At 40.0% G+C, this 27,928-nt stretch overlaps 2 protein-coding genes across 13 annotated transcripts in view; both read left to right on the top strand.

Moving 5' to 3' along the window:
* The window catches only part of LOC145976538 (uncharacterized), a 61,406-nt gene extending 33,755 nt beyond the window's left edge, over window positions 1–27,651 (top strand). For 5 of the 9 annotated variants that reach the window (XM_083107705.1, XM_083107704.1, XM_083107703.1 and 2 more), the window contains 6 exons: window positions 22,248–22,494; window positions 22,577–22,737; window positions 23,147–26,701; window positions 26,796–26,844; window positions 27,135–27,326; window positions 27,400–27,651. In XM_083107705.1, the coding sequence (XP_082963831.1) occupies window positions 22,248–22,494; window positions 22,577–22,737; window positions 23,147–26,701; window positions 26,796–26,844; window positions 27,135–27,326; window positions 27,400–27,429 (4,234 nt within the window). In that variant the 3' untranslated portion in view covers window positions 27,430–27,651. The other 4 variants (XM_083107707.1, XM_083107706.1, XM_083107708.1 and 1 more) reach the window with 4 other exon arrangements.
* On the top strand, window positions 45–18,470 carry Pits (Protein interacting with Ttk69 and Sin3A). Of its 4 annotated transcripts, none has more exons than XM_083107742.1 (5): window positions 45–1,764; window positions 13,948–14,099; window positions 14,267–14,465; window positions 14,713–14,948; window positions 15,039–18,470. In XM_083107742.1, the coding sequence occupies exons 1-5, from the start codon at window positions 888–890 to the stop codon at window positions 15,177–15,179; spliced, it is 1,605 nt and encodes a 534-aa protein (XP_082963868.1). In that variant the 5' UTR covers window positions 45–887; the 3' UTR covers window positions 15,180–18,470. The 4 variants fall into 4 exon arrangements, with proteins under 4 accessions (XP_082963868.1, XP_082963867.1, XP_082963870.1 ...); XM_083107741.1 differs by having other exon boundaries at window positions 46–1,764; window positions 14,704–14,948; XM_083107744.1 differs by having other exon boundaries at window positions 51–1,704.
* Window positions 27,652–27,928: the final 277 nt, after the last annotated feature.

The following is a 27,928-nucleotide window of genomic DNA, read 5'->3' as shown; positions in this document are numbered from 1 at the left end:
AGGGAGATAGGGAAAAGTACCGTATCGAGGGAGACGGGGCTAGGGATCGGGAGAAGGGAAAAACGACGGTCGTAGCCTCGGTTTTACCGCCGCATTCTCCGAACGTTCGTCCCTTCGTACGCCAGCCAGACGGACGAGTGCACGTCCTGCCGCGCGCATATCCGTATCGGTCGGTTCGTTTCGCGTGTTCGTCTCGTGTTCCACGGGTTCGCGAAGGGTGAGAAGGGAGAGGCCAGGAGCGAGTTGTACGCGTTATTATTACGCCGACGACGACGACGGCCATTGTGCTCTCATCGATGCTCCGCTTCCTTTCCCGGTGCGTGCGGGACGTACATAGTGGAAGATACACACGGGGTATATAAATCGTACGCGACTTCTCGAAAGCGCGTGTTTTTTTCGCGAGTGTTCCCGCCCTTTCTCGGCCCTCCGATAAAATCTCGTAGACTCGACGCGTAGAAGACGAGAATCGGAGCGTCCGATCGGGCGTCGCTTCGCCCTCTCGTTGGTCCGGTCCTCTCGCGGCTCATGTGCCCGCGAGCCGTGGTGACGGAGCGCGCGCGAGACGAGAGGCAATTGACGTTATCGTCGTCGTTATTTCGAGCGGCGGTTATTTCTCGGACGAGCAGTGCGCCGGAGGCTCGTACTTTGCACGGTCGGAATCGATCCTCGCTTCGCAGAAGCGTGGCAGAGTGATCCGAGCGGAAGAAGCGAGAGAAGAGAGCGAGAGAGAGCGAGAGGGAGAGATCGTTGCGGCGAGAAGCCGTCGTCTTGTGGCGAGCGAGAAGAGAAGGAAGTAGAGCGAGGTATTCTGGACCGACGCGGGGGAGCGAGAGAGATAGGAAAAAAGCGCCCGGGATAATTGAACGGTGGATGTGAAGCGACGAGCGATGGAACGACGTAGAGTGGACGACGACGATCGTGGTATCCGTCATCAGCGAGCGGGCAGCGGCGGTTCCTTCGGCGGCAAGATGATGGGCAAGCGAACGCAGTGTTACCTGTGCGACCTGCCCAGAATGCCCTGGGCGATGATAATGGACTTTTCGGAGCCGGTGTGTCGCGGCTGCGTCAACTACGAGGGCGCCGACCGCATCGACCTCGTGCTCGAGTCGGCCAAGCAGCTCAAGAAGGCGTACGGCTTCCAGGACGCCAGGCCGTCCGCCTCCAAGACCTATCGTACCGCCGCCGGTCACACGGAGCACAACGGCGGCACCAATCTCGACGTGCTGCCGATCCAGAACACCGGCCAGACCCACTCCCGTCACCACAACATCGCCGGTTACTCGCAGCTGCACCACCGAAACTCCATCACCGAGTTCAACTCCGGGACGGCCGCGGCCGCGGCCCAGCAGCAGATCGGCCGCCAACACGGCGGCGAGGAGGCCGGCCACGAGATGGCCAACGGCATGAGGAGCAACAACGTGCGTCTGCCCAACGCCCATCTGGCCGCGGTGGCGCATCACGTGAACCTCGGCCACAATCGCGGCATCACTCAGCTCAAACGCGGCATCTCCGCCATCGACGAGGACGAGCACACCGAGAAGAGGCTGTCGTTGGAGGAGCAGCACCCGGTCAGGCCGCCATTGACGCGCGGCGACTCCCTGCCGGCCGTCAGCCTCGCCGTCAGCTACGTCCAGGACAGGAACAAGGAGAAGCACCCGGTGAGAGCGCCCAGTTTCGAGACGGCCACCACCTTCAAGGCCAACGGTGAGTCCTTCCCCTGCTTCTGGGACGCGCTCGCGTTCAGACGCGCAACGATCGATGACGGTAGGTCGTCTTCTCGATCGCAGCCACCTATCAATCGCGATCCTTGCTTCGACGAGCGTCTTCCTCGTAGCGTTTTCTGGGAACTCGACAAGGCGAGAAAGTTGTATTACTTGTACGAGGTTTAGAGCGGAATAAAACGCGCGCTCCGGCTCTCTTATCGGTTTGTCGCCTTTGTCTTGCCGATTAGATCGAGAGACTCGGAGCGACTAGTGAATCCATTTCACGAGTTTTTTTTATTCTTCCAATGGGGTTAGAGATTGTAAAAATTGGACAATATTTTTATATAATTATCTTTGCAAATTTATGCGAGTGTTTACGAGCAGTAATCTTTTTATCGCTTGTTATGATAGGATATATTTTCAAACGCAATTTATTATAAAGACCACGAGAAAATCGATTGTTCGTATTAAGATTACATTTACAGATACGAGATACAATTTGTTTACGTGTTTCATTCATAAAACGAATCATCAATCATTAGTCGCGTTATCGTGATGACCAATGATTAAGAAAAATTGTCGCAATGGAATTTTTCAATCGTTGTGCAATCGTTTTTAAATGAACTCGATAAAACGAATAGTCAAAAATACTCGACAAAAGTGTAAAATGCGAGTTTGTCGAGCATCCCATTATCATTTTCGCCAAAAGTGTAAAACTGTAATCTCTTCGAGGGTAGGAAATTGTCTGACTTTCTAACTTTTATGGGTAATCAAAGTTATTTTTCGCGTTCGAGGTAAATTCCGCAGTGTTATTTCGCTGGAATAAATCACAGAGAATTGACAGTTGTCGAAGCATCGAATATGACACGTGTTCGCCGCAAAAGAAACGGCAGTTTTAGGTCGGTAGTTTTTTCCCCCGACATTTTACATCGCCTCTCTCTTTAAAAGTCGATCCACGGAAGCTCGCGCATTACGAGCGAAACAAAAAGCGCCCCGAGCAATTCGACCGAGTATACGCGACACGCACGACGGTAGCTAGGTCGGCGTAATTTTTTAGCGGGCAGCGTTTTTATCGGTCGTCGCTATAAATAGGCGTCGAGGGGAGAGAGAGAGAGAGAGGAGGGCTGGTCGCGCGCGGCATCGCATCAGCCATCGTTCGTGGCCATCTGGCGCGAGAAGGCAACGCACGCACACGCGTGTGCGATGGATCGACGACGTACGCGTAGCTCGGGAAATCGCTAAAACCAAGCTAACGTCCTCCCTCGTGTCCTCGCTTCGCTCCCTCTCCCTCCTCCCCTTCCCTCCAGCTGTCCGTCCCTCCCTCCCCTCGCCCTCGATCGGCGTCCAAACGCGTACAAAGAGACGTACGTCGAGCACGTGATGGGACGACCAAAAGATACATTCAGTCGTGACGTGTCCAATCAGGTGACGTCACGCTGCCGCCGCCACCGCCGCCTCTGTCGTCGTCGTTGTATTTATACCCGATGAATGAGACGGTCGTGCCGCTCGTTCAATAACGAACGAATCCCGCTCGCGTCCGCGAAAGCTCCCGCGTTTCGGGAGCACGGAACGTCGCGTTAACGCGAGATAAGCGGCGAGATGACAGCCGAGTGACAGATCGCCTCGCGAAGTAGCCACGGCGTAACAAGCGTTGGCCGTGGTCGTCGTTCGGATGATTCTTTCCGTACGTCACGAACGCGATATAAAGTCGCGTCTCACGCGATTAACTCGCTTTGTTTGCGCTCTTTAACGAGTTGCAAACGCGAACGTTGAACCGATGATGAGGGAAAGAGATCGCGCGCGAATGACAGTAGTAATTATCTCCGCCCACATTGTTGCTTGGAATTATATTCTCTTGCAAAAAAAACATAATTTTTTATTTTAATTTAATTTTTCGTCAAATTGATAAGCTCGTTTCTTTATAAAAGAGAACAAACGAGCACGTTTTAATGTCACTCGAACGAGATATCATTTCGCGATCTTTTAAAATTGATCGATTCAATCAATCTTCTTTCCAAAAAGAAAGATAACGTCATTCATGAAGAGAATCGAACGAAGGTGACGTTTCGAAAAAAATTCCTCGAGCCAGAAATCTCGCTAAATCGTCATGTTTATATTCGGAGTACGCGAACGTACACTTGCTGCGCGCGCATCACTCGATGCACATCGAGTGAGTGCGTTCGCATCACGTATCCCCCTCCCTCCCTCCCTCCCCCCTCTCGTCCCGTGACGTTCGATCCTCGAAGCCCCTGGCGAGGCTTTTCGACCGGCGCACCTTTCCCTCCCCCCTCTCGGGGGGGACCTCGTCGCCCCGCTTCCATCGATGCCACGTTGATGGGCGAAAACCGGTTGTCTCCTCCGCCTGTCGCCGCCGTGACATTTCGCCGGGATAACTGTAGCGTGCCCCCTTTTCTCGCTCGCCGCTCACTTTTCGCGCTGGCGGATACGCTGGCGGGCTCATTGACGACCGATGACGACCGATGACGACGTGTCGCGTAAGCTCTATAACCTAACCTAACGTGACCTAACTCTACGCGCGAGCGGCACGGTGACCTTGCTCATCGACCGTTATTTCGACACCGCCGGACCACTTTCTAATCCGATCTTCGAGAGCGTGTTTACAACTGTACAACTTACATTTGCGAATCCCCCGAGGTTTTTTTCCAAGATCGCGCGAAAAAGTAAAAAAAAAAAAGAGAATATTTACTCGCTTCTATTTAAGTCGTTGGGATCGCGTACACTTTAGGCAGATGTATACTTTTCTCACGCGAGTCTCTCTCTCTCTCTGTTTGAGTTCCCTTGTGCAATGTCACGGTAATAATGCTGATAAATTGGATTGCGAAATTTTGTATTTATAAACTTCCACTCGCGCGCGACTTATCGATGTCGAAATCTTCCGTAAACAAGGGATCGTCCAAACCAAACACGCGAGGCTTTCAGTCGAAACGCGAATGTTTCTCGATTGTCCGTAAATAATAAATCTTCAAGGGTAACGACCTGGTGGAATCTGCCTAATGTTTTCGAGACCAGATGCAATGACGTAAATCAAACAGCTGAGTATATAATATATTGTCGCGCCGTTCGATATCGCACGCAGCCGCGTTATCTTATCTGATAACGGCTGCAGGATAATCGGCGAGAACCATCGTGTTATCGCTGTTATTCAATGTGTACGTCAAGTGCGCTTCGATATAATATTTTGCATCGTTCAATCTTTAGATTATAACATATCGCGTCGATCGGTAATTTTTGCATCATCATGTTTCCCTCGCAAACTTTTTGATATTAATTATATTTTATTTTAATATTATTAATATTAATTAAAATTTTATTTTGTATACTTTATATTTTTATGAAAAATTTATTGCATGTGTTGTAAATATTAGCGAGGCTACCAATAATGCCGAGACGCGATTATGTTGGCTTGTTATCGTTGTGAAAATGCTATTGTAACACAAAGTGACGGAGAAAAAGCTTCGCGAGCGAGGTTTTGTTTATTTTTCTTGTCAAGATTTTTTTTTAATTCTTGAGGTTAACTGTTTTTCCTTTCAAAAGACAGCGTTCACGTTTACGTACGCGAATCGACGATAAAAATAGATTACCGCTGGCAAAGATTGGGGATCTGGAAATAAACGCAGATCGAGAGAGCCTTTGAGATCCAGAGAAATCGCGCTTGCGCTTTAATTCCACTATCGATTATTAATCTTTCGTAATTAATTGCTCGCTCAAATTTTCCCAGTTGTACTCGACAACGTGTCGCCGATTTTATCGCAAGAATAATTCTGATAATCCACATGTCTTTAATAGAGACTGTGGAATAAATGTACAATTTCAGCAAGTTTAATTTTTAACGCTACAAAAAAGCTAGAGAATTCTTTATGTCTAATGAAAATGGTTTTTTTTTTAAGTATGTAAAATATTTTGTAAACTAAAATATTTTTTATGTCTAATGAAAAGGTTTTTTTGTTAATATGTAAAATATTTTGTAAAATAAAATATTTTTTTTAATTAATTTGTTGCATTTTTTTCATTTTGACAAAGCAATTGTTATAGTCCCTCTTTCGTACCGTTGTCGAGAGAAAAATTGTCGTTGACGTTTGATTTTTCTGGATATCAATGTAAATCGGCAAATCAATTTTTTTTTCTTGAGAATCGAAATCGATTGTTTTTTGCATTTGTATTTCTATGCATCATTCTAAACTGGCACTCGTCATTAGAGTTTGTTATTTATAGCACGTAGAGCTGACATTGTCTTTAATGGAGATCGAATTTCACAAATGGACGATTGTAACTATCATTTTTGGCCACTCAAGCTTTTCTTACACATTATATTACACACATTGCATATTATAAATATTTTCAAAATTAATATTGGACCAGCATTATTCTATTGTACAGCTTTACACGAAAAACTAACGTCAATTAAACATGTGATTTCTATTTTAATCTTTTATATCCATTTATGCTTATATAATTTATAATACCTAAATGATTTATTACGCACACAACATTGCGTCATTAATTGCATTTTACATAATATTTTTATGTCATATAACATAATTTATCACATTGATTATTGATTCTTTCGTGTTAAATAACTTTCTAAGAAAAATCTCTGATTCATTCTCTATTTATACTAACATGAGTAACTCTGTGCAAATTATATAGATGAAAGAGAAAGATATATCGATTGTTTTTTTTCACTTTGTGTTCTCTTAAACTCGGAATGTCCGGAATTGTACGGAACGTGATCTATGGCGATTGTTTGCGAGGGCATCTCATTTCGCGAATGTTAAGCACGTACGTTACGTCAGTCAGTTTCCGAGCGGCAACGTCAGTCGTGATCAATCATGCGGCAAGAGTGGCGGCAGATACGGTCAGTCGACTGGCTGTTTGACCGGCCAGGAGCGCTCTCACGTACGCGTACGTGTAACAAGGACCGAAGGAGAGAGGAGGGCGGAAAGAGAGAGGAAATCGGAGACCGATTCGTGTTCTTTCTCATGTGCTAACATAAGCATAGAGCGAAATGCTAAAGCGCCTTTCGTCACGTTAGATGGAAATCAGAGGCGATATCCCTAAATGCGGCCAGGATTCGACTTACAATGTATCCGGATCAAGATCGATTCTTCACGGCGGACACGTGTCAACATATATTACGCACGCTCCAATGAAACGAATAAATTTGATAATATCATAGCATGACGTATTTAATGAACTTTCAACAAGAAAAGATATAAATATTCTAAAGATATCAGCAGTATCATACATCATATTGATTTTATTATTTTAATTATTATATCATCTTTTAATATAATTTTCTCATTTTTTAAACCGAAGAGCAAACTATGAAATTAATCATGGATATAAGTCTCTAAAAGGAGAAACTAAAACGTTTTTGGAATATTAGTACACATCGTAGTAGGATATAACAGCGAGAAATAAGTGGAGTTTTACGAAACGAATAAATTTGATAATCTCACATAACATGACGTATTTAATGAACTTTCAAGAAGACAAGCTATAAATATTCTAAAGATATCAACAGTATCATACATCATATTGATTTTATTATTTTAATTATTATATCATCTTTTAATATAATTTTCTCATTTTTTAAACCGAAGAGCAAACTATGAAATTAATCATGGATATAAGTCTCTAAGAGGAGAAACTAAAACGTTTTTGGAATATTAGTACACATCGTAGTAGGATATAACAGCGAGAAATAAGTGGAGTTTTACGAAACGAATAAATTTGATAATCTCACATAACATGACGTATTTAATGAATTTTCAACAAGAAAAGATATAAATGTTCTAAATATATCAACAGTATCATACATCATATTGATTTTATTGTTTTAATTACTAGATTATCTTTTAATATAATTTTCTCATTTTTTAAACCGAAGAGCAAACTATGAAATTAATCATGGATATAAGTCTCTAAAAGGAGAAACTAAAACGTTTTTGGAATATTAGTACACATCGTAGTAGGATATAACAGCGAGAAATAAGTGGAGTTTTACGAAACGAATAAATTTGATAATCTCACATAACATGACGTATTTAATGAACTTTCAACAAGAAAAGATATAAATGTTCTAAATATATCAACAGTATCATACATCATATTGATTTTATTGTTTTAATTACTAGATTATCTTTTAATATAATTTTCTCATTTTTTAAACCGAAGAGCAAACTATGAAATTAATCATGGATATAAGTCTCTAAGAGGAGAAACTAAAACGTTTTTGGAATATTAATACACATCGTAGTAGGATATAATAGCCAGAAATAAGTGGGAGTTGTACAAAATGAATAAATTTGATAATCTCATATAACATGACGTATTTAATGAACTTTCAAGAAGACAAGCTATAAATATTCTAAAGATATCAACAGTATCATACATCATATTGATTTTATTATTTTAATTACTATATATTATATTTTAATATAATTTTCTCATTTTTTTAAAAGCAAACTATTAATCATGGATATAAGTCTCTAAAAGGGAAATTAATCATGGATATAAGTCTCTAAAAGGAGAAACTAGAACTTTTTTTGAATACTAGTACACATCGTAGTAGAATATAACAAGAAGTGGAGTTTTACGCGAATCACAAGTTTTGCAATGATCGTATCGCAAGCGTTCACTCTGCGCTCAATCGATCGCGTATAGACAGATATTTCGCTCTCCTGCCCTACGTCATCGGGACGAGTTTCACATACGTATGTATGGCAGAGAGCCGCGTGTACACATGACAGGTATAAATGCGCATATCGACGAGAAGTACGTACGTGGAGAGGGAAAGGAAAGAGGGGATCGTACTTTCGAAACAAGGCCACTATAGCTGACCAGCCGACAGCGATACGCAAAATCCAGGGATGTGCGAATACATTCGCGTGAATTTATGCACGAGCGTGTAACGCGTGTCGTATGCGTTTATCGTTACGTGTCCTGAAAAATGTGTCGCTTTTCGATGCGCGAAATCTCGTGATGCAATCAAATATACACAAATATGCACAAATAAAAATCTGTGTAAAAAATAGGAGATAAGAGAGAAAAGAAAAGAGAGAAATAAAAAAATGCCTTTTTAAAAAATTGCAAAAGAAGACGACAGTGAAATTAAATTCTCGTCTGTTTTAGACATTCTGCATAAATAAATGATAATTTTTCGGATAAATATTTAATATTTAAAGATAGAAAAATGTTATATTTGTTGAAACATTACATACAAGATTTACTCGACTTCAATTTCTTTCCAAAAGATTTCCTGAAGATTTCAAATTCCACGTAATTACAAAATTATCGTTGACAGTTAAAGAGGAAACGTCCATTTGAATCACCGCTTAGACTCGTACGTTTTAACCGTGAGTCATCGAGAGTAATAAAATTTTATTTCAGCGAGATAGAAGGAAATAATAACATAAACATATCATAAATAAACTTTTTTATACTTCTTCTATTGGTATAATCACATAACTTCTTCTATTGGTATAATCACATAACTGTTAATAACAACCTGTAAATAAAAATTTATTCCGATGACGTTGCATGCATGTTTCATCCTTTTAATATTTCATATGTATGTAAGATGTTTTACATTTTCAATTTTATAAAACGTGAATAATTTTACAAATATATTCTCATTAAATACCTAGATTGGCGACATGTAATAATGCACATAGAGAACGTTTTCCGATTAGATTACTGACTAAAGAGACTGAATTTATCAAATCAAGATAAACGATAAAGTAAAATTTCACTCGAATAGGAGAGTCAATATTACAGTCGAGTAATACATGTAACATTTAAACAACAATCATTAAAAAAATCTAAAAAAGCAAAGAAATATTCTATTTAAATCTTGCATTATATTCAAATGATTTTGTTTATGCGTGTAAATAATTTAATAAATATAATAAATCATTCAAATGTGTAAATAATTTAAAATAATATAATAATATAATAATTTAAATAATATAATAATATAAGTGTGGTAAATAATTTAAGATAATATAATAAAAAATCTGTGTAAAATATTTATTTGATAAAAAGTTCAATTAACATTTATCTCGTTATCTAATAAGAAAAATTAATCCATCACACGTTATTCTAAAATTCTCTTTCGATTCAATTTGTATACAAGACAGCAGAATCCATCAGATCTTCTCGGTATTTATCGTTTTCGCTTCTTCGCACATGGCAAGCTTTCGCGCAGTTATAAACTGACTTCCGTTCGCGAGAGCAATTTCGGTTACCGAGAAACTGCGAGCAGAATCGACGCAAAGGGAAACAAACCTCGCTCTATCGCTGGGTTATACAAAGAGCAATTTCGCGTAAATCGCGAGCGCGTGGCACGACCCTGATCGAGTGTGACTAAGCCGGGGCCGCCTACGTGCGTGATGCGATGTGTCGGTTAGAGAGCGAAAGAGAGAGAGAGAGAGAGAGAGAGACGCGCACGCTTTCCTCCCCCTCGCGCGTCTTTCACCCCTCGCCCGCTCGCTTCTCATCGCGCGTTTCTCAGTCGCAAAGATAGAGACTCGCCGATTCTCGCGCTCTATCGGAGCTGTCACGGAAAAGTACCGGTCACACGTCTACTCGGTGGCACGTCTATCTCCTCTTTCAGTCCCTCTCTATCTTTATCTAGCCTTCTTTCCCTCCATTCGCCCCGTGAGCCGTAGGCGAGGCTCGGTGACTCGTACATACGTATACATACCGGCTTGTGACGTGGAGGGGTGGAAGCGGGGGAAGGCGCGTAATCCGCACGCGGGATTGCGTGTCACCACCGCGAACAGCCGTGACCGAATGATGATTCTTCCCGCTCTCGCGTGCGGCCCGCAAGTCGGCTGTTGTTGATACACGAGCCATTCTCTCGCATTCTTCTCGCACGGACCTCTTAACCCTCGGAGAGAGAGATGTGCCGATACAATATCGAAGCTCGGTGTGTTGATATATGTGGAGGTTGCGTGCATATTTTAGCTCCGCGGCTAAAAATAGCACCGACGCGGACGACGATGACGTTTTGTATTCCTACAAAATACACGCGAGGCGGGGAAAAAATGGTTATCGTATATATATATAACGGTAGCCTTCGATGAATTATTATCGCGGTCTTGAATATTCATGACGCAATTAGCGAATTTTAAATCTATCTCGTTTATATAGAGCATTTATCCGTGATCTTTATATATATTTTGTGTTATGATTATTTCGCTTGTTGATATCAAAGAAAGAGACAACATTCTGTTTGTGCAAATATTAACGATTCATATTGGGATATCTCTATTTGTTCTATTTGTGTTCATATTGATTACATTAATCTCTTAGAATTATACGTTATTTTTAGCATTATTTTTATGCAGTACACATTTCAGGGTTAACGCGGACGCCTCACGCTTCAAAAATATCAAAATCAAGCCTTAAAAAAATGTTGAGATAACAACATCTCGTAACAACATCTTCATATTCGATAGGAAAAAAAACCTCGATATCGGGCAATCGCGATTAAATGTTAAACAGAATTCAAGTACGAGAATATCACGCTTCAAAGTTCGATTAATCTCGATTTATCAGTTTACAACGTATCACGGAGACTCGTGTGTACGATTCTGCGGCAGCGAGATATAGCAGCTGCAATTTCGTAAGTTTGGCGTAGTGGGAAAGTATTTGGAGCATTGACGAATAACGCACGTGAGCGGGAAATGTTAAAATCCGAGGACGAGGCCGGTCGACGCGCGATTTTGCACAAAGGGCGTCGCGCCAAATTGAAACAAGTATAATTGAAACGAGCATGTATCCCGCTCGGTCGTGACGAATTGCGATTAGAGGAAAATAACGAGTGCAGCGAGACATATAAACGAATCGTGCGCGATGAGGAATAATGGCTTTAAAGAAAAAGAGAAAAAGAGATGATTGTCGAGCTTGTTAAACGCGTTATATCGCGCGATTTTCTCGGAATCGTTTCGCTTCATTCTTTGAGTCACCTCGATACTTTTTTTTTTTTTTTAATAAAAAGAACGTTTGTCTCTCGACGAGCATTATGAAAAATCCGATAAAAGGTAGGGAAATGAGAAAATTCTCTTATTAATCGAGGTCGTTGAATTATCTTGCGTTCCTGTAGGTTCAATTGAGAATGAAAGAAGGGTAAGAGTCACGAAAATGTGCGAAGACGCCAACAGAGATTGTATATCGTACATGTTATATATACAATAAAGTAGTGTCTGAAAAGAGTAATCGATCCGCGGGATACATAAAACATCGGATAAACGATCGGCGCGTGTCGAAGGCCAATAACGATACAACGCAATACGATAACGTGGCCGTGTCGTGATGACATGTGTCATCATCGTCGCAGTCTTTGCGCGTATACAGGGTGTCCCGAAACTAACGCTTGATATTTTAAAGGCAGATTCTCTGGCCAATTTAAAAACGATTTTTCCTCAGCGAAAATGTCGAGGGAGATCATTATTTTTTGCATATTTCCAATTTTTGTCATCATGTATCTTTCTAACTAAGCCTTAAATTAAAATTCTATTAAAGTAAACTCTACCTAAAATTAACTAAAGAATGTGACTTTATTAATATTTTATTCCCATAAGCCTTAGTTTGCGAAAAACCCTTTATTTTCAATCGTTTATAATTCGAAAACTATTAGTGCCGCGACATTTTCGCTGAGGAAAAATCGTTTTTAAATTGGCCAGAGAATCTGCCTTTAAAATATCAAGCGTTAGTTTCGGGACACCCTGTATACATTTACGCGACCTACATGTTAATTGTCTCGGTTGTCTCTTAAATGGCCTGCCAAGTAAACATTATCAAAATGCACTCTTACACAATCTGCGATCCTCGCGAATATGATTGACTTCCTGGTACACATGACGATAAGCAATATAATTAAGAAGACGGAATTGACAAACTTGACATAACGACGCGATTTTCACGAAATATCTCATTTTATTTATATATTTTATATATATAAAATATTATTATTAATAAAATATTAATATATAATTTATTTATATATTTTATATAAATAAAATATTATATATTTTTATTTATACAAAAAATAAATGATGGATAAAGTACGATGAAATGTTTATATTTTGTTAGTTTTATATTTTATATCATTGTAGTAACTCCGAAAAAGGATTAATAATTTTTTAAACATTCATTGCAATTATTAAATTAAAGTTTGATTAAAAAATTAATTTAAAAATGATATTACAAGCTAACTTTTGAATCTCTAATTTGCAACATAATTAGGAAATATATATTATTATTAATTTCGTAATAATTGGGGAATATATTTCAACTTGTCAAATATATCATTCCATTTGTTTCAAGTTCGAGTTGGATCTGTGTAGATTTCACGGAAATTTGATTCAAGGTCTGTGGAGCGCGAGTTGGAGAAATAACGCGGTTCGCTGTTATTGACGTAATCTGACGCGCGGATAACGATTCACTTATATTCTTGCCTCTCGTTCCCCGTAATCGTCTCGTTACCATTTATCGGCGTCGCGTCCAAGAGAAAAACGACATTTATTTCTGCTCACCAATGAAGTCATTGTGCTATAAAGACGGATTATTATAGGGGGAAAGCCCCTCCCCCTCTTCCCCTCGACATTCCAAAGAGATTGCACATGGCAGAGAGATGGAAATGAGCAAGGACAATCTAAACTCTTGATAAATGGCATTAGCTTGTCACGTCACGTATCGATCGCACGCTCTTCTCTCGGAACAGCTTCTAACATCGCGTGTCATCCTTTTTTTCCATCGGAAATCTCGTGTTTTGATAAGTGCAACACTAACAAAGTAAACGGCATTGAATGATGACTACAAGAATATATATAAAGTCATTAAGCCGCAATATTGCAATATTGCAGGTGCAATATTCTCTTTCCTACACGTTAAAAATAATAATTTAAAAATGCAAACTTCAAAAAAAAACGCTTCAGTAATTCTGCATTTTTTGAAAGATAAATGAAATTAATAAACATGACAATTTTTAAAGGTGTCAAAACACACGAATAAAAACAAGAGATGTAAAACAATAGAAAGCGAAAAGTAAAACTGTATTATTTGTACATTTCACATCTTAATATCCTTAATTTCTTTTGCCCTTGATATCTACGCCGAAAAGTTCCCAGAATTCGATACTTTGTTTCTCTCGCCTATATTTACGACACGCTCGAATAAAAAAAAACACGTATTTAATATATATATTTTAATACAGGGGCATATGTTGGACCGTCCATACCGTTGGCACCTGCCAATGTCGCGGCTAATGGTGGAGGATCGCCTCTTCGTCCAAGAACGAGTCCTCCACCACCGCCACCGCCGACGCAGGAAAGTGCCAACGATAATTCACAATCGAATCATCATCAGGTATGTAGATGAAGCGACGATTCAATTATCATTTTGCAATTAGTAGAGCTTGGCCGATCCATTCACAGGTGACGAGCCATATTTATTCGCGCATTTAATAAACGTTTCTAAGCTCGTCTTTCGAACGCGAGTCTCATTACAAACTAATAATGGTCTTCCTTTTTTAGACTTCGGCGAACGGACCGTCACCGATGGCCGCTTTAATGTCAGTCGCTGATAATCTGACATCACCGGAGCCTGTGCCACAGCCACCGAACAATCCCAGTCCCACCAACAGAAGTCCGCCGACGACAGCCACAACTGCTCAACAACAACGCAGCGCTTCTAGAGGCTCTCAGCACAGCCCAAATAGTACAGACAGTTATGGTAATCTATTATAATATATTATATTTTATATTTTAGCTTTTTGTATCTATTAGCTTGATATAAACAATATTATCCGCGTCTTTGTAGAATCTTATGTACCCACGTTTTATTAGATACAATGTTGACAATTGTATCATAAGATTCACAGAAAAATCATATCAAGTTTAATAATATTAAAATCAAGCTTTTCATGAAAAGTTAGAATATAACGAGGAATGAGAATCGCATTAATCTACAGGCTCCACAGGCAGACGGTCCAGTAGTTCAAGGCAGGTGTCCTCGACAACTGTGACGACATCTTCCGAGGGTGCGGTTGCTCAAGCTGCCGGCGCTGAACCGGTCTCGGCACCGACTCTGAAATGCACGCTATGTCAGGAACGTCTGGAGGACACGCATTTTGTTCAATGTCCCAGTGTGCCGCACCACAAGTTTTGCTTCCCATGTAGTCGGGACAGCATAAAGAGACAGGGTGCTGGCTCGGAGGTGAGTGATTCGAATTGCCGCTCCCTTGGGAGGCTCTTTCCAATCGAAATCATGATACTAATCGACGATTTCCGTTCTCGATCGTTTCAGGTTTATTGTCCGAGTGGCGAGAAATGCCCGCTGGCGAACAGCCAAGTTCCGTGGGCCTTTATGCAGGGCGAGATAGCCACTATCTTGGGCGAGGATACCGCGAGCACCGGGCTCAAGGTTAAGAAGGAGAGGGAAACTTAAAGATCCTCTTTCAATGTCGATTCAGGGCTCAAATTTTCTGTCCCTCTGTATTCAGAGAGGCTATTATGGTTGGAACCATGAAGGGTTTCGCCAAACGCTTTTGGTAACGGTGATAAAGAGTCGTTGGCGATAATCAGAGGAAGCCAACGAACGACTCGAGCCAAAGACGTTGTCTGGTGCAGATTCTCAAGTTGTTAATGTCATCGATTAGAGATGGGAGGGAGGGGGGAGGGGGGGGAAAGTGGACGATTCGGTTTTGTTTGAAGTCGGCTTAACGACACGTCTTGACTTGATATGATCGATACCGTACGGTATTTATCGATTGGTTTTGAGAAGAAGTCTTTGGCAAATTGCATGCTGGCAATCGATTGTTTTGCTGCACATGTAAATACGGATTTCGTAGAGAGCGGTTAATTAACGGGGGGAGCAGCGTTTTATTTTTCTCGAATTTTCAGAAGAGAGAAGCACACGTGGTTGAAATCGCGACGGTAGTAACGATGATGATGATGATAATGATGATGATGCTGATGATGATGATTTGTTGCCCGGTTTGGGTTTGTACTTATAGGCTCGATACGCCTTTCTTCATTGTCTCTTGTAATCGCGGACGTAATCGCTCGCGTTCTTTCACACAATACACGTACACTTACGTACAGACATATGTATGTACATACACACACAGATACACATACAGACAAAATACACTCACACACACACACACACACTTCGAGATAAAATCGTCGACTCGGTACTGCGTAACACACGCGCGATCCGTATTGTACTTTATTTTTTTCGCGCGTGTCCGTTTAAGATGGTCGTAATTTTAATTAATGACTAACGCGAGAGAGATAGCATCGCCTCCGCGGCGATCGCCGTCCTTTTTCTATTTTTTTTTGTTTGTATACTCTTTCTACCCTATACTTCGCTCGTTGTATTATATAATAAAACACATTATGGCGGACATTCTCGGACCCAGCGCACGGGTTTTCTGTACATTGTGTATATGTGTACATACCTACATTATATTAATAAAGCGTATAACTAAAAAAAATTTTTAACGATTTTTAAGTGTACAAAAGTCTATTCTAATATTCGTTTTTGCGTTCTGTGTCTTCTTAAATTATTATTATCTTTTTCACTTCTCGTTCGCGTCTCTTCTTTCACTCTTTCCTTTTCTTTGTTCCCGCGAACCAAGTTGTACGCTGACATTTCTCCGAAAGACTTTTTTTTTATGTGTGTAGAAACACGCGACGCGTTTTCCTTCTCTATTCTCGGTTTCTCGCTCGCGAGGGCACACGACGTTGCGTTTTATTCGCGTTCTTTGTAATCGCGCTCGTCCGGTCTTTCGAGGCGGGGAGTGAGGGGAGGGAAAGGGGGAGAGAAAAAAGTAGAAAAGTCACGCGAGACACGTGAGCACGTCGCGCTATCCAGTCACTCGTAAAAAAAAAAAAAATGCGAATTATATAATATAATGTTCGACTATGCAACGTCCACCTTCGCCTTTAGTTTATGCGCTAGACCTTTAGTCGAGGGCATTTTGTTTTTCATTTTCACCGATGAAAAAGGCACGCCCGTCAAAATAGGAACCACATACTCGCTATGTCTAAAAGATAAAAAAAGGTGAAAGGAGAAAAAGGCAGGCAGGCAGGCAGAGACACTCGCTAGACGCGCCCGAGCGGGATCTTTTTGCGCGCGACGATCGAACGATCCTCTCGCGGAAAGAGGGACTCGTTCCCGGGTACGCGGGCGTATATCCTTTTGTATATATTTGTACAAAAACAGATCGGCACACGGTGAAAGGGGAGCAGTTGTCGGAACTTGTCGCGGGGGAAAAATAGAAAATAAAAAAGAGAGAACATGTACACCCATCGCAGACATACACACACATATACATGCACACACTGTCGCGCCTCGTGTTACGGGACGAATTCCACCGAGAGTTCGAGATACCGCTTTCTCGGCGACGGCACGCTCTCTCGATTTAGCGGCGACGAGTGGTGATATTTCGGGGTGACGTCTCGCACGGTTAGCGCGATCCGCTTAAAGCGCGTCCAGACTTGTAACGTTATCGTTATATCACATCGTTATGTCACATGTCGTAGAGTTATCGATGACATTTATTTGTCGCGATTTGTTGTCGTAATACACATAATTTAAACTGAGAGGGAAAAAGAATAAAAAGAGTTATAGATACACATTTTATCCTTTTACGTATTAAATTATATAAAAAGATTTCCTTGTACGCGATAACGTTACGAGTTTAACGACGCTTTTGGTTTGCGCGGAAAAATGACAATGTAGACGAGAGGATGTCCGATAATAATACTTATTACAATTGATACTCTCTGTCGAGTCCCAGCTGGAAGGACGACTCCTTCGACTCGGTTGGGACTCGCGATAACAGAAATATGTATCTTATGACAGGAATATCTTGCTCCGCTGACACGTCTCTGTTTTTCTCGCACGTGCGGCCGCGTGGACTCCTTTTAACTCCTTTTAACTAAATCCGTAACAAATATTTATATACCGTAAACGAGAGAGCGTCTCTCGCCGCGAGAGGCTTGGTTGGTCGTCGCATCTTGATCGTTCCTCTGCGTCAATTTTTTTCTAGAATAATTTTTCGAGCAAGAATCTTGTTGCATTATTATTTCGTGCTTGCTCGATCTTCTTCAGGATCTCGTCCTCGTAACGGCGTTTCGTTGTACGAATTTCGCAATACAAATTGTTTGCTGATTACGAATCGAGGTTTGCTTGCTGTAGTTCTCTTTGTCTATTTTCATTATTATTGTTATTTACTGTACTTGTATTGTTGATGTCGTCGATCAATCGGGAATGAATGAAATTGGGATGCACAAGAGCAATATCGCGCGAGATGGGATAACGGAGGCTGCGATGACTTGTAATACTCGTTCGTTCACAAATTTGTCTAATTTCGTTGTCGACGACCAAGCCCAAGCCGCACTTCCGGTTTTCTTTGTCGATGAGGCGCCCAGCCCCCCGAGAGGGTCGAGAGCGAAAGAAACGAGGAACTCTCACGTCTTTACCGTAATTCGTTCCGTTTGTCTCTCTTTTCATCTCCTTTTCTTTCTTTTTTTTTTAAATGACTCGTATAGCTACGCAGATACACGAAAAATCGAAGAGATATGACGAAACAATACGTCGAATAGCAATTGTAGTAGTGGATAATGAAAATTTTCTAGTATACCGTACCTCGAGGAACGTGTAACATTGTACTGTTTATCGTATGTATGCAACAAGCAAAAACAAAATATATGTGTTGATGTGACAGAAGGATGAGTTTCTATTATTTCGTAATCACACGTATGATCCTCAAGAATATCCTTACAATAAATATCCATCCATTTCCAAAACTTTCAGCCAACAACATGACAAGATCATTTCAACCAGCTTCCTTACATATATACGTTTTTTTTAAATTCAATCTCTTATTTATCACAAAATTTTCCATAATATTGGATAAATGCTAGAATCGATAATTCTCAAATATCGTAAAAATTTGTTTTATTATTTTGGTAAATTTAAATTTTTTATTTTTTATTTGCATCAAGGCTTTCGCAGTCAAAATTTGTAATCCAAACTAAAAAGTAATACAAGAAAAATAAGAGAAGATATAGATATAATTTGATTATCCTATTATGTACGCTATCTTCAGCCGAGATTATATATATTGCAAAAGTCTGATATCCAATATATATATATATAATGTATAAGTATCTAAAAAACGTGTAAAGCGACCTTAGACGCCAGTGTTTCGTTCGGGGTCCTAGGGCGAGCCTTCCCGAACCGTGAAAATCAATGCCAATATTCAGCTGGGGTAGGTGGGCCGAAAGAGGAGCGGAAGAGGAGGCAGGAGAGGAACGAGAGGTGGAGACGAGGAACGCGACGTGGCGGAATATTGATCTGTGCACGTTCCAGACGGCTCCATCCGCGCTGTATAGCGGTTCGCGATGACTTCGCGCGTTTTAAAGCGGATGAGGCGTAAATTATTCAACAAGCTCGAATGCACGCGGCAAATATGGACCGACGAATAAAATCGATCCTCTGTGAATGAGATGGAATGTACAATTCTCGAATTATCATCTCCGAATTGGATTAATTAAACGGAATCGGGAGAGAATTCTGATTTATACATATGTGTGTGTTCTCCTTTTTTTTCTCTCGATTAATTTCTTTTCTTTCACGAAAAAAATTTCCTATATTGTGTGTTTTTTACGCGCATTTTTAAATTAATTTAATTATTTAAAAATTAATTAGCTATCGCGTATGAAAAGAGTTAAATTTGACAAGAAAACGTGATTTTTATCTTAAAGAATATGGAAAATGAACAGAGATTCACAATATATTATATAAAAAAACATATGTTTATCATTCTGATTTGCAAAAGAATACAGCTGTCGTTCCCCCCTCTTTAATTCCTTCGCGGGATTCGCGAAATAGAGAAGGTTTCTCGCGTCAGAACTATCTTTCGTCTTTAAGGGTCAACATTCTCGACCGTTACTGTGCATAAAGACCGTTATTGTGCGAAAGCTCGCCGAGTGATTCGTGTTGTAACCGAACGATAGCGCGTAAATGATTGCAACGTGATGACTAACACCTAATATGACTAATACCTAAAGCAGGTAATGGTAAGATCGTGTCTTTAAGATTCTGTATAGATAAAATATATGGGGACCTCTCTGTTATCTCATTCTCTCTCTCGCTCTTTCTCTCTCTCTCTCCCTTTCGAGCGTCGTATTAATCGCCGTGACTTTGAAAATAAGATACGTTAGGAAATAAGGCACGTTCCGTTCTTTGAAACGCTGTATAGTAAATTCCTTCGGATCACGTCCTGGAAATTGTTGTGTTTATATTATTGTGTTGACTCTCTTATTCAAAGACTTCTCTTATTCGGTCACGAACGAAAAATATTTACGAAAGCGTCGAAATCAAGATGAGAAGAGTAAATCTAGAAGAGTATGCATGACGAAAATGTAAAAGGAGAGATTACTTGCTTGTGCATAAAAAAAATTAAAATTATAAAAATTAAAAAAAAGATTTATACACATATACACATTTTAATTTACGCGAAATGTAATTATTAAAAATATAAATATAAATATAAAATAAAAATATAAAATAATCTTATTTCTTTAAATGACATATGTCATCGGGATGACGCAAGACAACTGGTCTCGCGAGGATGCGAAGGGAATCTTTGGCGCGGGCAGGTTGACAAGCGGTCATCACGCCGTTAAACGGTCCATCGTCTTTAAAGAACGTCGCGCATTACGTACCTTTGACGTACTGTTATTGATCACGCGCGGGGGAGCGCGTTAAAGCGGCCGAGCTCCTTGGGAGCGGAGGATGTCGCTGACGTCATTCGACATCCGATCGCATCCGTCGGCCTTTCGCTAAATTAGTGTCCCCTGGCAAGCGACCGCAGCTCGCCTTACGCCGTACGACATTTTCTTTGAAAAAATGCCACCGATTTTCCTCGTGAACGCACCGTGCCCCGGGTTTGCGGAGGCGCGATGACGCATGGGGAACAGGCCGCGGGGAACGGTCATCCGTGGATAACGCGCGTGTTTCACGCGCGAATTAATCACGCAGCAAAAAGCGCCGGTGTATTATTCACAGGTCAAACGCTACGAACGGTATTGGGAAAGCACCCCATTCTGGCACCGAGTCATGTATCTTTTTCTTTTTTTTTTTACGACAAATTCTTCGGCCCTACCTCGTTTCCTCGTGGAAACGTGATTAACACGGTCGGAAACAGCTGGCAAGGTAGATTAATTGATTTAACAACGCGACCAGGAAGTGGTCGCGAAAGGCTACGGCCGGTGATTTGGGGTCTCCCCTTTAAGGATCGATACCATTGCCTATAGAAGAGACGCGCCAGTTGCAGCCAGCCGGGATCGCGGAAGGTTCGACGACGTAGCTGAACGTTGCGCGGGAGAGCAGCTTGATTTTCAGTCGGGAAAGAGTTGGAAAGGGAGAGGGTGGGCGACCACCCCCGCCTCAAAGAGAAAGAGAGAGAAAGATTCCGAGCTTCATTATCGTCGGTCCTTGAACCCGTCTCTGCGAACTCGAACACAACGCCAACGTTCTCCCATTCTCTCTATCTAAGCTATAGCGTTTTCGAGAGATATCGATATCGCGGTATGAAAAGAATGATTTTCATTTTTATTTATTGTACATATTTCATTTATTTATTTTTACGTTACCTTTATATATTGTTTATATTTATTTTATATTTGTTTCTAGATTTATGATAATCTGTCAACTTTATAAATGCAAAATCCAAATGCAAATATTAAAAAACATGGTATAATTTTTCATCGATATGATCTACTGATACTTGATTGTATTCTTGATCTTTGTTGATAAAGGAAATAAAGCGCTTGTATAAATGTATATCATTGGAAACTTCAACGATTAATATTTGCTATGACGCTCAAAACGCTTCGGTTCGCCGATTGCACGTGAGATGATCTGCGATCCTTTTAATGTAATCATATCGTTGTTTGTCTGTTATAATTGGGATTAAGAGCCACGTGCATGTCCAAGGACATGGCACATCGAGCTTGCCAATTGATGCATATTTTAAAGCGTACGATGAACATTGTTAGATCGTTATGTATAGATATTTAGCTGTTAATTTTTTATCATATGACTCACTGTGAACGATTACATTATTTTTTTATTCTTTACTAACGCGACACGTGCTCCACGTATGATTGCTCCAATCATACCGATTACTCAGGCAATTCATTTTTTTTAAATTTTATACATATATATATATATATTTATTTATTTATATTATTTATATACAATTTAATTCTTTTTATATACAATCATTTATCGTTTAAAAATTAAATCAAGCTAGACCTTTAGTTTTGTAAATGAAGACAATTATTACGATAGAAAATGCCTGATACTTTTCAAAAATATCTAATTGATTGATGATTGATCACTTCTTTCATATTTTAATAAAAGAATAATTTTTTGTCGTTATTTACAATTATGATAACAAAAATATTGAGCCATAAAATATTCTTTTTTTTGCAGGGAAAATTCGAATTCTTTAGAATCGTGCAAGGACGGAATCTGTTCTGCCACATCTTCAAGAGGGATGACTTCTGTTCGCACATGTTATTGCAAACAAAAAGAGGATGTATCACGCAAGAAAGATGACGATATCGCAGACAGGAATAGATATCCTTCAACTGCCATGTCCAAAAGATTGATAATCAAGAATAAAGCTTGTAGAAGTAATCGAGAATCTCCTAAAAGTGAAAAAAGCGACGAGAAAATGGTACTGGAATTTCTTTTAATTTAACATTTAACTGCTTCAATATATACTTTTTACAATAAACGTTAAATATCGTTAATTGTAGCCTAAAAATCGATCGGTGGAAGTGCAATCTAATCCTGTCTTGAGTCCAGAAACGTCGACTGCGCTCGAAAACGCCGAGAAGATTATTAACAATGCAAAGGTACAACTCATGGAAGTCTGTGCAATGTCAAGTCTCGATTCTGCGCGACAAAATCAAAATACGTGAGTAGAAAATTCCAATTTTTTGACACAATAATTAATATTTGCATAATATTCTATCTAGAAGTTTTACAAGTCTTTTTTTGCAAATTCTCCTCATACATCATTTGTATTATATTTCATTTCTTAATTTATCATCATTTCTCTATCTCACATCATAAGCAATTTTTTGACACAATAATTAATATTTGCATAATATTCTATCTAGAAGTTTTACAAGTCTTTTTTTGCAAATTCTCCTCATACATCATTTGTATTATATTTCATTTCTTAATTTATCATAATTTCTCTATCTCACATCATGAGCTTGTCGATCAATTAATGTTATAAAAAAAGAACTTATTAAAAATGAAATATATACACGAATAGAAAGAAGCTTTACATTATTTATTATCATACTGTACGTTTCTAGATACTTGGATCCGCCCTTAGACGACGAGGCGGAGGAAATGCTGTACATTCGTGAGCTGGTGGCCTCCAAGTTTTACGAGGCAAGCACCTCGAGATCGGAAGCGAACGACAGGACGAGCGCGCACTTGGAGGATCGATCTCCGCGAGTTACCGTTCGCAGGGTCGATTTGTCGGCGCCTAAATTTCGGATGTCGCGAGGAAGACAACGTGCCGATTGCCGGCCCCTGGAATACGGAAGCGACGATCGGTTGCACGAACGTGCCTCGCCTGCCGGAACGCCCTCGAGAAACGACTCGTCGTCGTCGAAGGACTCGAACAACGAGGTCGAGAACGAGGCAACAACGCGAGACGATCGTACTCACAATCTTCCGGGACGGATATCATCGGCAACTGAAGGCGAGCTCGTTCGTGCGCAAGAGAACACGTGCAAAATCCAAATAGGACCGTCGGTGCACATCGTCGACCGGGAACTGACGAGGCAGGACCTGGAAGACGTGCACATCTCGCCGGAAACGTCTTACTGCCACGCGAACACGGCCACTTACATCCTGCGCCACTTTGACGCCGCTGAAAGTCCCGTCACGTTCGCGGACAACGAGCCTCGAAAAATACCGGAAGCACCGAGGAAGACGCTACGCGTGAGATTAGATACGTCGCAACACGAGGGACCGATTGTCGCGGAAGCTGCAACCGAAACAAGTGTTTGTGTAACTACGAAAGTTTCAGACATCAGAGATTCTGAACAAGATGACGAGCGAAACAAGTCTCTCACGTCTCAAGTCCAAAACTGCATCGATGGAGAAGAGAAAAAAGAAAGCGAAACGGAAATAGTTGAATGTTTGAAAAACACGACGAATCAAGAGGCAATTAATTCCATCGTGATCGAAAATTCAAGAACTGATAATGAAATATTGCAAGAAAAGTCAAAAAATAAAGTCAAAATTACCTTCCACAATGATATAAATTACACGGAAAAAGGAAGAATATCCAATAAGGACAACGATGAGCAGATTCACCTACGAAATAAAGAAAACACTGTAGATGAAATACAGGAGGAGAATCCAAGCGATCGATCAAAGCTACCGCCTGATAATGACACTTTAAAGAAAATAGATTTTCCTCGCCGTGGAAATATCGCTCCGCAAACTTATCGAGCGATGAAAAGTTCGAGATCACATCAGACACAGATTGATGAACGTTTTATAAACACTTTTGACAGTCATAATGGACAAAGTAAGCTGTATGATGTCACTAGCAAGGATATACATCATCGGTCTTTCATTTCAACCTGCATGGATGATTCTCGAATAAAAGACAATTTGGACGAGATTGATTTGTATCGACCGTGTCTAAGCGATTTGGACACAATTTTGCTCTCTAACGATAGAAAGATTGAACGTGTCGTTCACGCGGTCGAGAATTTCGCGGAATTTTTATCGAGGCTCGAATCCACGACACATGGGGATAAAGACAAGCAAACACCGCGATATATGAATCACGAAGAATTTCATCATAATTCGTCAGCTGATAAAGATCGTAAGCTCTTGTTGAACGAGCCGACTAAATCGTTGACTTTCGAAACTGAACTGAAGAATACGGATTTGACCATCTCGTGTGTACCGTCAAAGATGCATGAAACTAACGCGAACTCGCAGGGTACATCCACGGATACGATAGAGATAAAATCATCGAGTTTCACGAAGGAAAGCGACTCTCCTAGCAAGTACTCGAAAAACTCCGTGGAATCTAGCGTGTTTCCTGTATCAGATTCAAGCGATGGTTCCGAGATATCTCGTGATAAAGTTCAACGACCCAGGACTGAAGGGCATCTATCAGAATCGTCGATATATAAATCAGACGTCACGACGTTCTCCAACATAGTTCCCGCGTTATCCAGTACGCGAAGAGAAACACAGACATCCGGGGAGAAGCACATTACTCAGGACAATCATCGTGCAAATGCGAAGCGACATGTCACATCTCAATCACATGTCAATAGAGTGTCGAAACGTGACATCGATCATTCCCAGAAGGAATATTTCGACAACGTTTTCGCGCAGACTCTCCAAAAGGATACGTCCGAGGCCGCGGATCGGTTCATCGCTTACCTCCTGCAGGACGAAAAGCGGAGCATCGAGAGGAAGGTCGTAGATGCCTTGAAGGAGTCGACGATCGCGCCTGTCGCGGTGCAAAAGCTCCTGGATAATTTGCGCAACGTCGAATCGATTCGCAAGGCGCGTGAGACGGAAACTTTGGACATTCTCAAGAATATTCTCATCAATATTCAAAGTCAGACTGATCGAGAAACGAAAGGAAGCGTTCATCTCGTGGCTCGTTCCGAATCTATTCAACATATTAAGAATAATAGCAAGAAAGACACATGTCAAACAGCAAACGTAGATGACGCAAAGATTAATGCTAGTAAAAGTAATCAAACTTACAAAGAAATCGAAGATGTGGGGACCTTTCCTAGGAACGTCGCCGATTCCTCGATTCGAACAAATGCAATTGAAGAATCGATTCCGCAAACACAAGCGAAAGATAATGCAAACGATGATATCGGGCAAATTGCCAAGAAATCTTGCGACTTCAAAAAGTCCGATAAACTTTCTTCCAATTCTTCCGCGAGTCGAGAAAAGAGAGAAGACGCGGCTCCTCTTCGTTCCATGATCCTTCTCGAGTCTGCTCAAAATTCTAAAAATAATAGCAAGGGAAACTCGTACTCGGAAGCCGAATCATTGAAGCAGATCTCTGATATTCGCAGCGACGACGACACACTTCCCCGCAAGAGTTCTCAAAATTCGTCCAAGAGAACCGTATCCGCAAAATTCAATGAGGGGTGTACGTTGGAAGCTGACAATCCTGCGGCCGCAGCATCCGCAGAAAATAAAGAGGACGATGTAAATGACGAGAGACGTAGAGATGAATCGAGCGATGTGAAGGATAAGAATATTTCACAAGAAGCTGTAAAAGAAATTATAATAGAAACGCATGATAATATCACGTCGACGAATCAAAATGTATCTGCGAAAGTTTCGGAGATGAAGGACGAGGGAATTCATTTGGATGCAAACTCTTCAGAATCCATTGCTGAAATCCTGGAGAAAGAAGACGTTAGTTTTGTACATTCATCGACGAAGGGAAATATCGAATCTTTAGACGCGACCAAGAAAGACGGTTCGCAAGATTCTGTAGTCAAGGAAGAGGTCGGTCTTGTTGTGAATTCTTGTCCGGACAATTCTCTACAAGATCACGCCTCGTTATCGAGCGCGAAAAGTAGCAAATTATCACTAAAAAAAGTCGCGTCGCATATTGAGCAAAGTATTATTGCTGGAGAGAATGATTTAGTAAAGGATACGAAAGACGACGAAACTCGTGGCAAATCGATGACGATCGACAATCATAGAGACGGAACTGAAGACTCGGGATTTCTGAAAAATACAAAAAACAATAATGAAGAGCAATTGATTGATGATGATTTACAAAAATATAGAAAAGATATCTTATCTGGCTCTAATTCCTGCATCAGTAGTACATTACTGGATTACGATAACATGTGAATATAACAAGAATATTATTATTAATTAATTTAATATTAATAAGTTAATTCTCTGAAATTATTTAATCTATTAAGCGTATATTATTTTTAGATCCCCCAATGATGCGTTAGCAATTGGCAATCTTGGAAATGCAAAGGAAGTAAGTTAAAAATTATCTATATTATATATAAAATATAATGAAAGAGAGAGAAATGGAGAAAAAGAGCTTTCGCTATTTTTTCTCTTTCATTACATAATTAATTTAATAACGCATTAATATAAATTAAAAATGTTATTATATATAACTGAATTAATTTAATATTAAATTGACATAATGAGGGGACTTGCTGTAATTTTATATTACATAATTTCAATTTCTGTCGAGATAATAATTTATGCAAATCAGCGGATGTTACACGCATAATAAGTTGGTTCTGTTTGCAATTTTAGATCGAAACCTCGTCAGAGACGTCTCATTCCGAGGGAGAACTGTATATGCCAAGTTCGTGTTCCTATTCTCTCGGGGAAGTGAGAGTTTTGAAGAAAAGTGAATTAATCTCGAGTAATTCGACAGATCGCGAGAGTAGTGCGACAATCTTCGTTACCAGAAGTATGCTAACTTCTTTAAACGATTCTCCGATGGTGAGCATGTGAGGAAGATTAGAAGAAAGAAAAAAAATGTCGACAATATTTTAAATTATCATTTTTCTTGCAGTCTTTGCTAGAAAGTTCCGGATGCATTTAGATACAGAAATTCGTCGACGCATCACAATATTTAATTTATATCATAATGAAAGAAAATTTACATGCTAATGAATATTTTTTTAATTATCTTCACGTGCCTTTTATAATGATACCAAAGGAATGGAGCATATCACGTTTTCTTTCATTAAATCGTAATTAATAATTAATTATATCCATGATGTAATATATGTATATAAAATATCTATCTTTGTCTTTTTCTGAACATTGCATTTTTCTATTGTACTTTTTTATGATACGAGTGTTAAGTTATTAAAAATTAATTTTTATATTCAAATTATTGTATTAAATAATTATATGAAATAATTATATTAATAATAATATTAAAATTTATATTAAATTAATATTTATATTAAAATTATTGTATTAAATAATTATATTAAATAATTATATTAATAATTATATTACAATTTATATTACATTAATATTTATATTAAAATTAATTAATGTAAATAAAAATTTAGTAGTTTAGTAATTTTTAA

The sequence above is a fragment of the Camponotus vicinus genome, unplaced genomic scaffold (genome assembly GCF_025532165.1).
Source record: "Camponotus vicinus isolate PSW18456_S1 unplaced genomic scaffold, iyCamVici1.0 SCAF_9, whole genome shotgun sequence".
NCBI lineage: Eukaryota > Metazoa > Arthropoda > Insecta > Hymenoptera > Formicidae > Camponotus > Camponotus vicinus.
Note: the sequence above shows the minus strand (reverse complement) of the source record. Positions and strands in the feature narration are given on the sequence as shown.

Coding starts and splice junctions, on each gene's coding strand:
- Pits (XM_083107741.1), top strand. CDS start 888: ATGGAACGACGTAGAGTGGACGACGACGATCGTGGTATCCGTCATCAG. Junction 14,100..14,266: donor CACAATCGAATCATCATCAG/GTATGTAGATGA, acceptor TTCCTTTTTTAG/ACTTCGGCGAACGGACCGTC. Junction 14,466..14,703: donor AAATAGTACAGACAGTTATG/GTAATCTATTAT, acceptor ATTAATCTACAG/GCTCCACAGGCAGACGGTCC.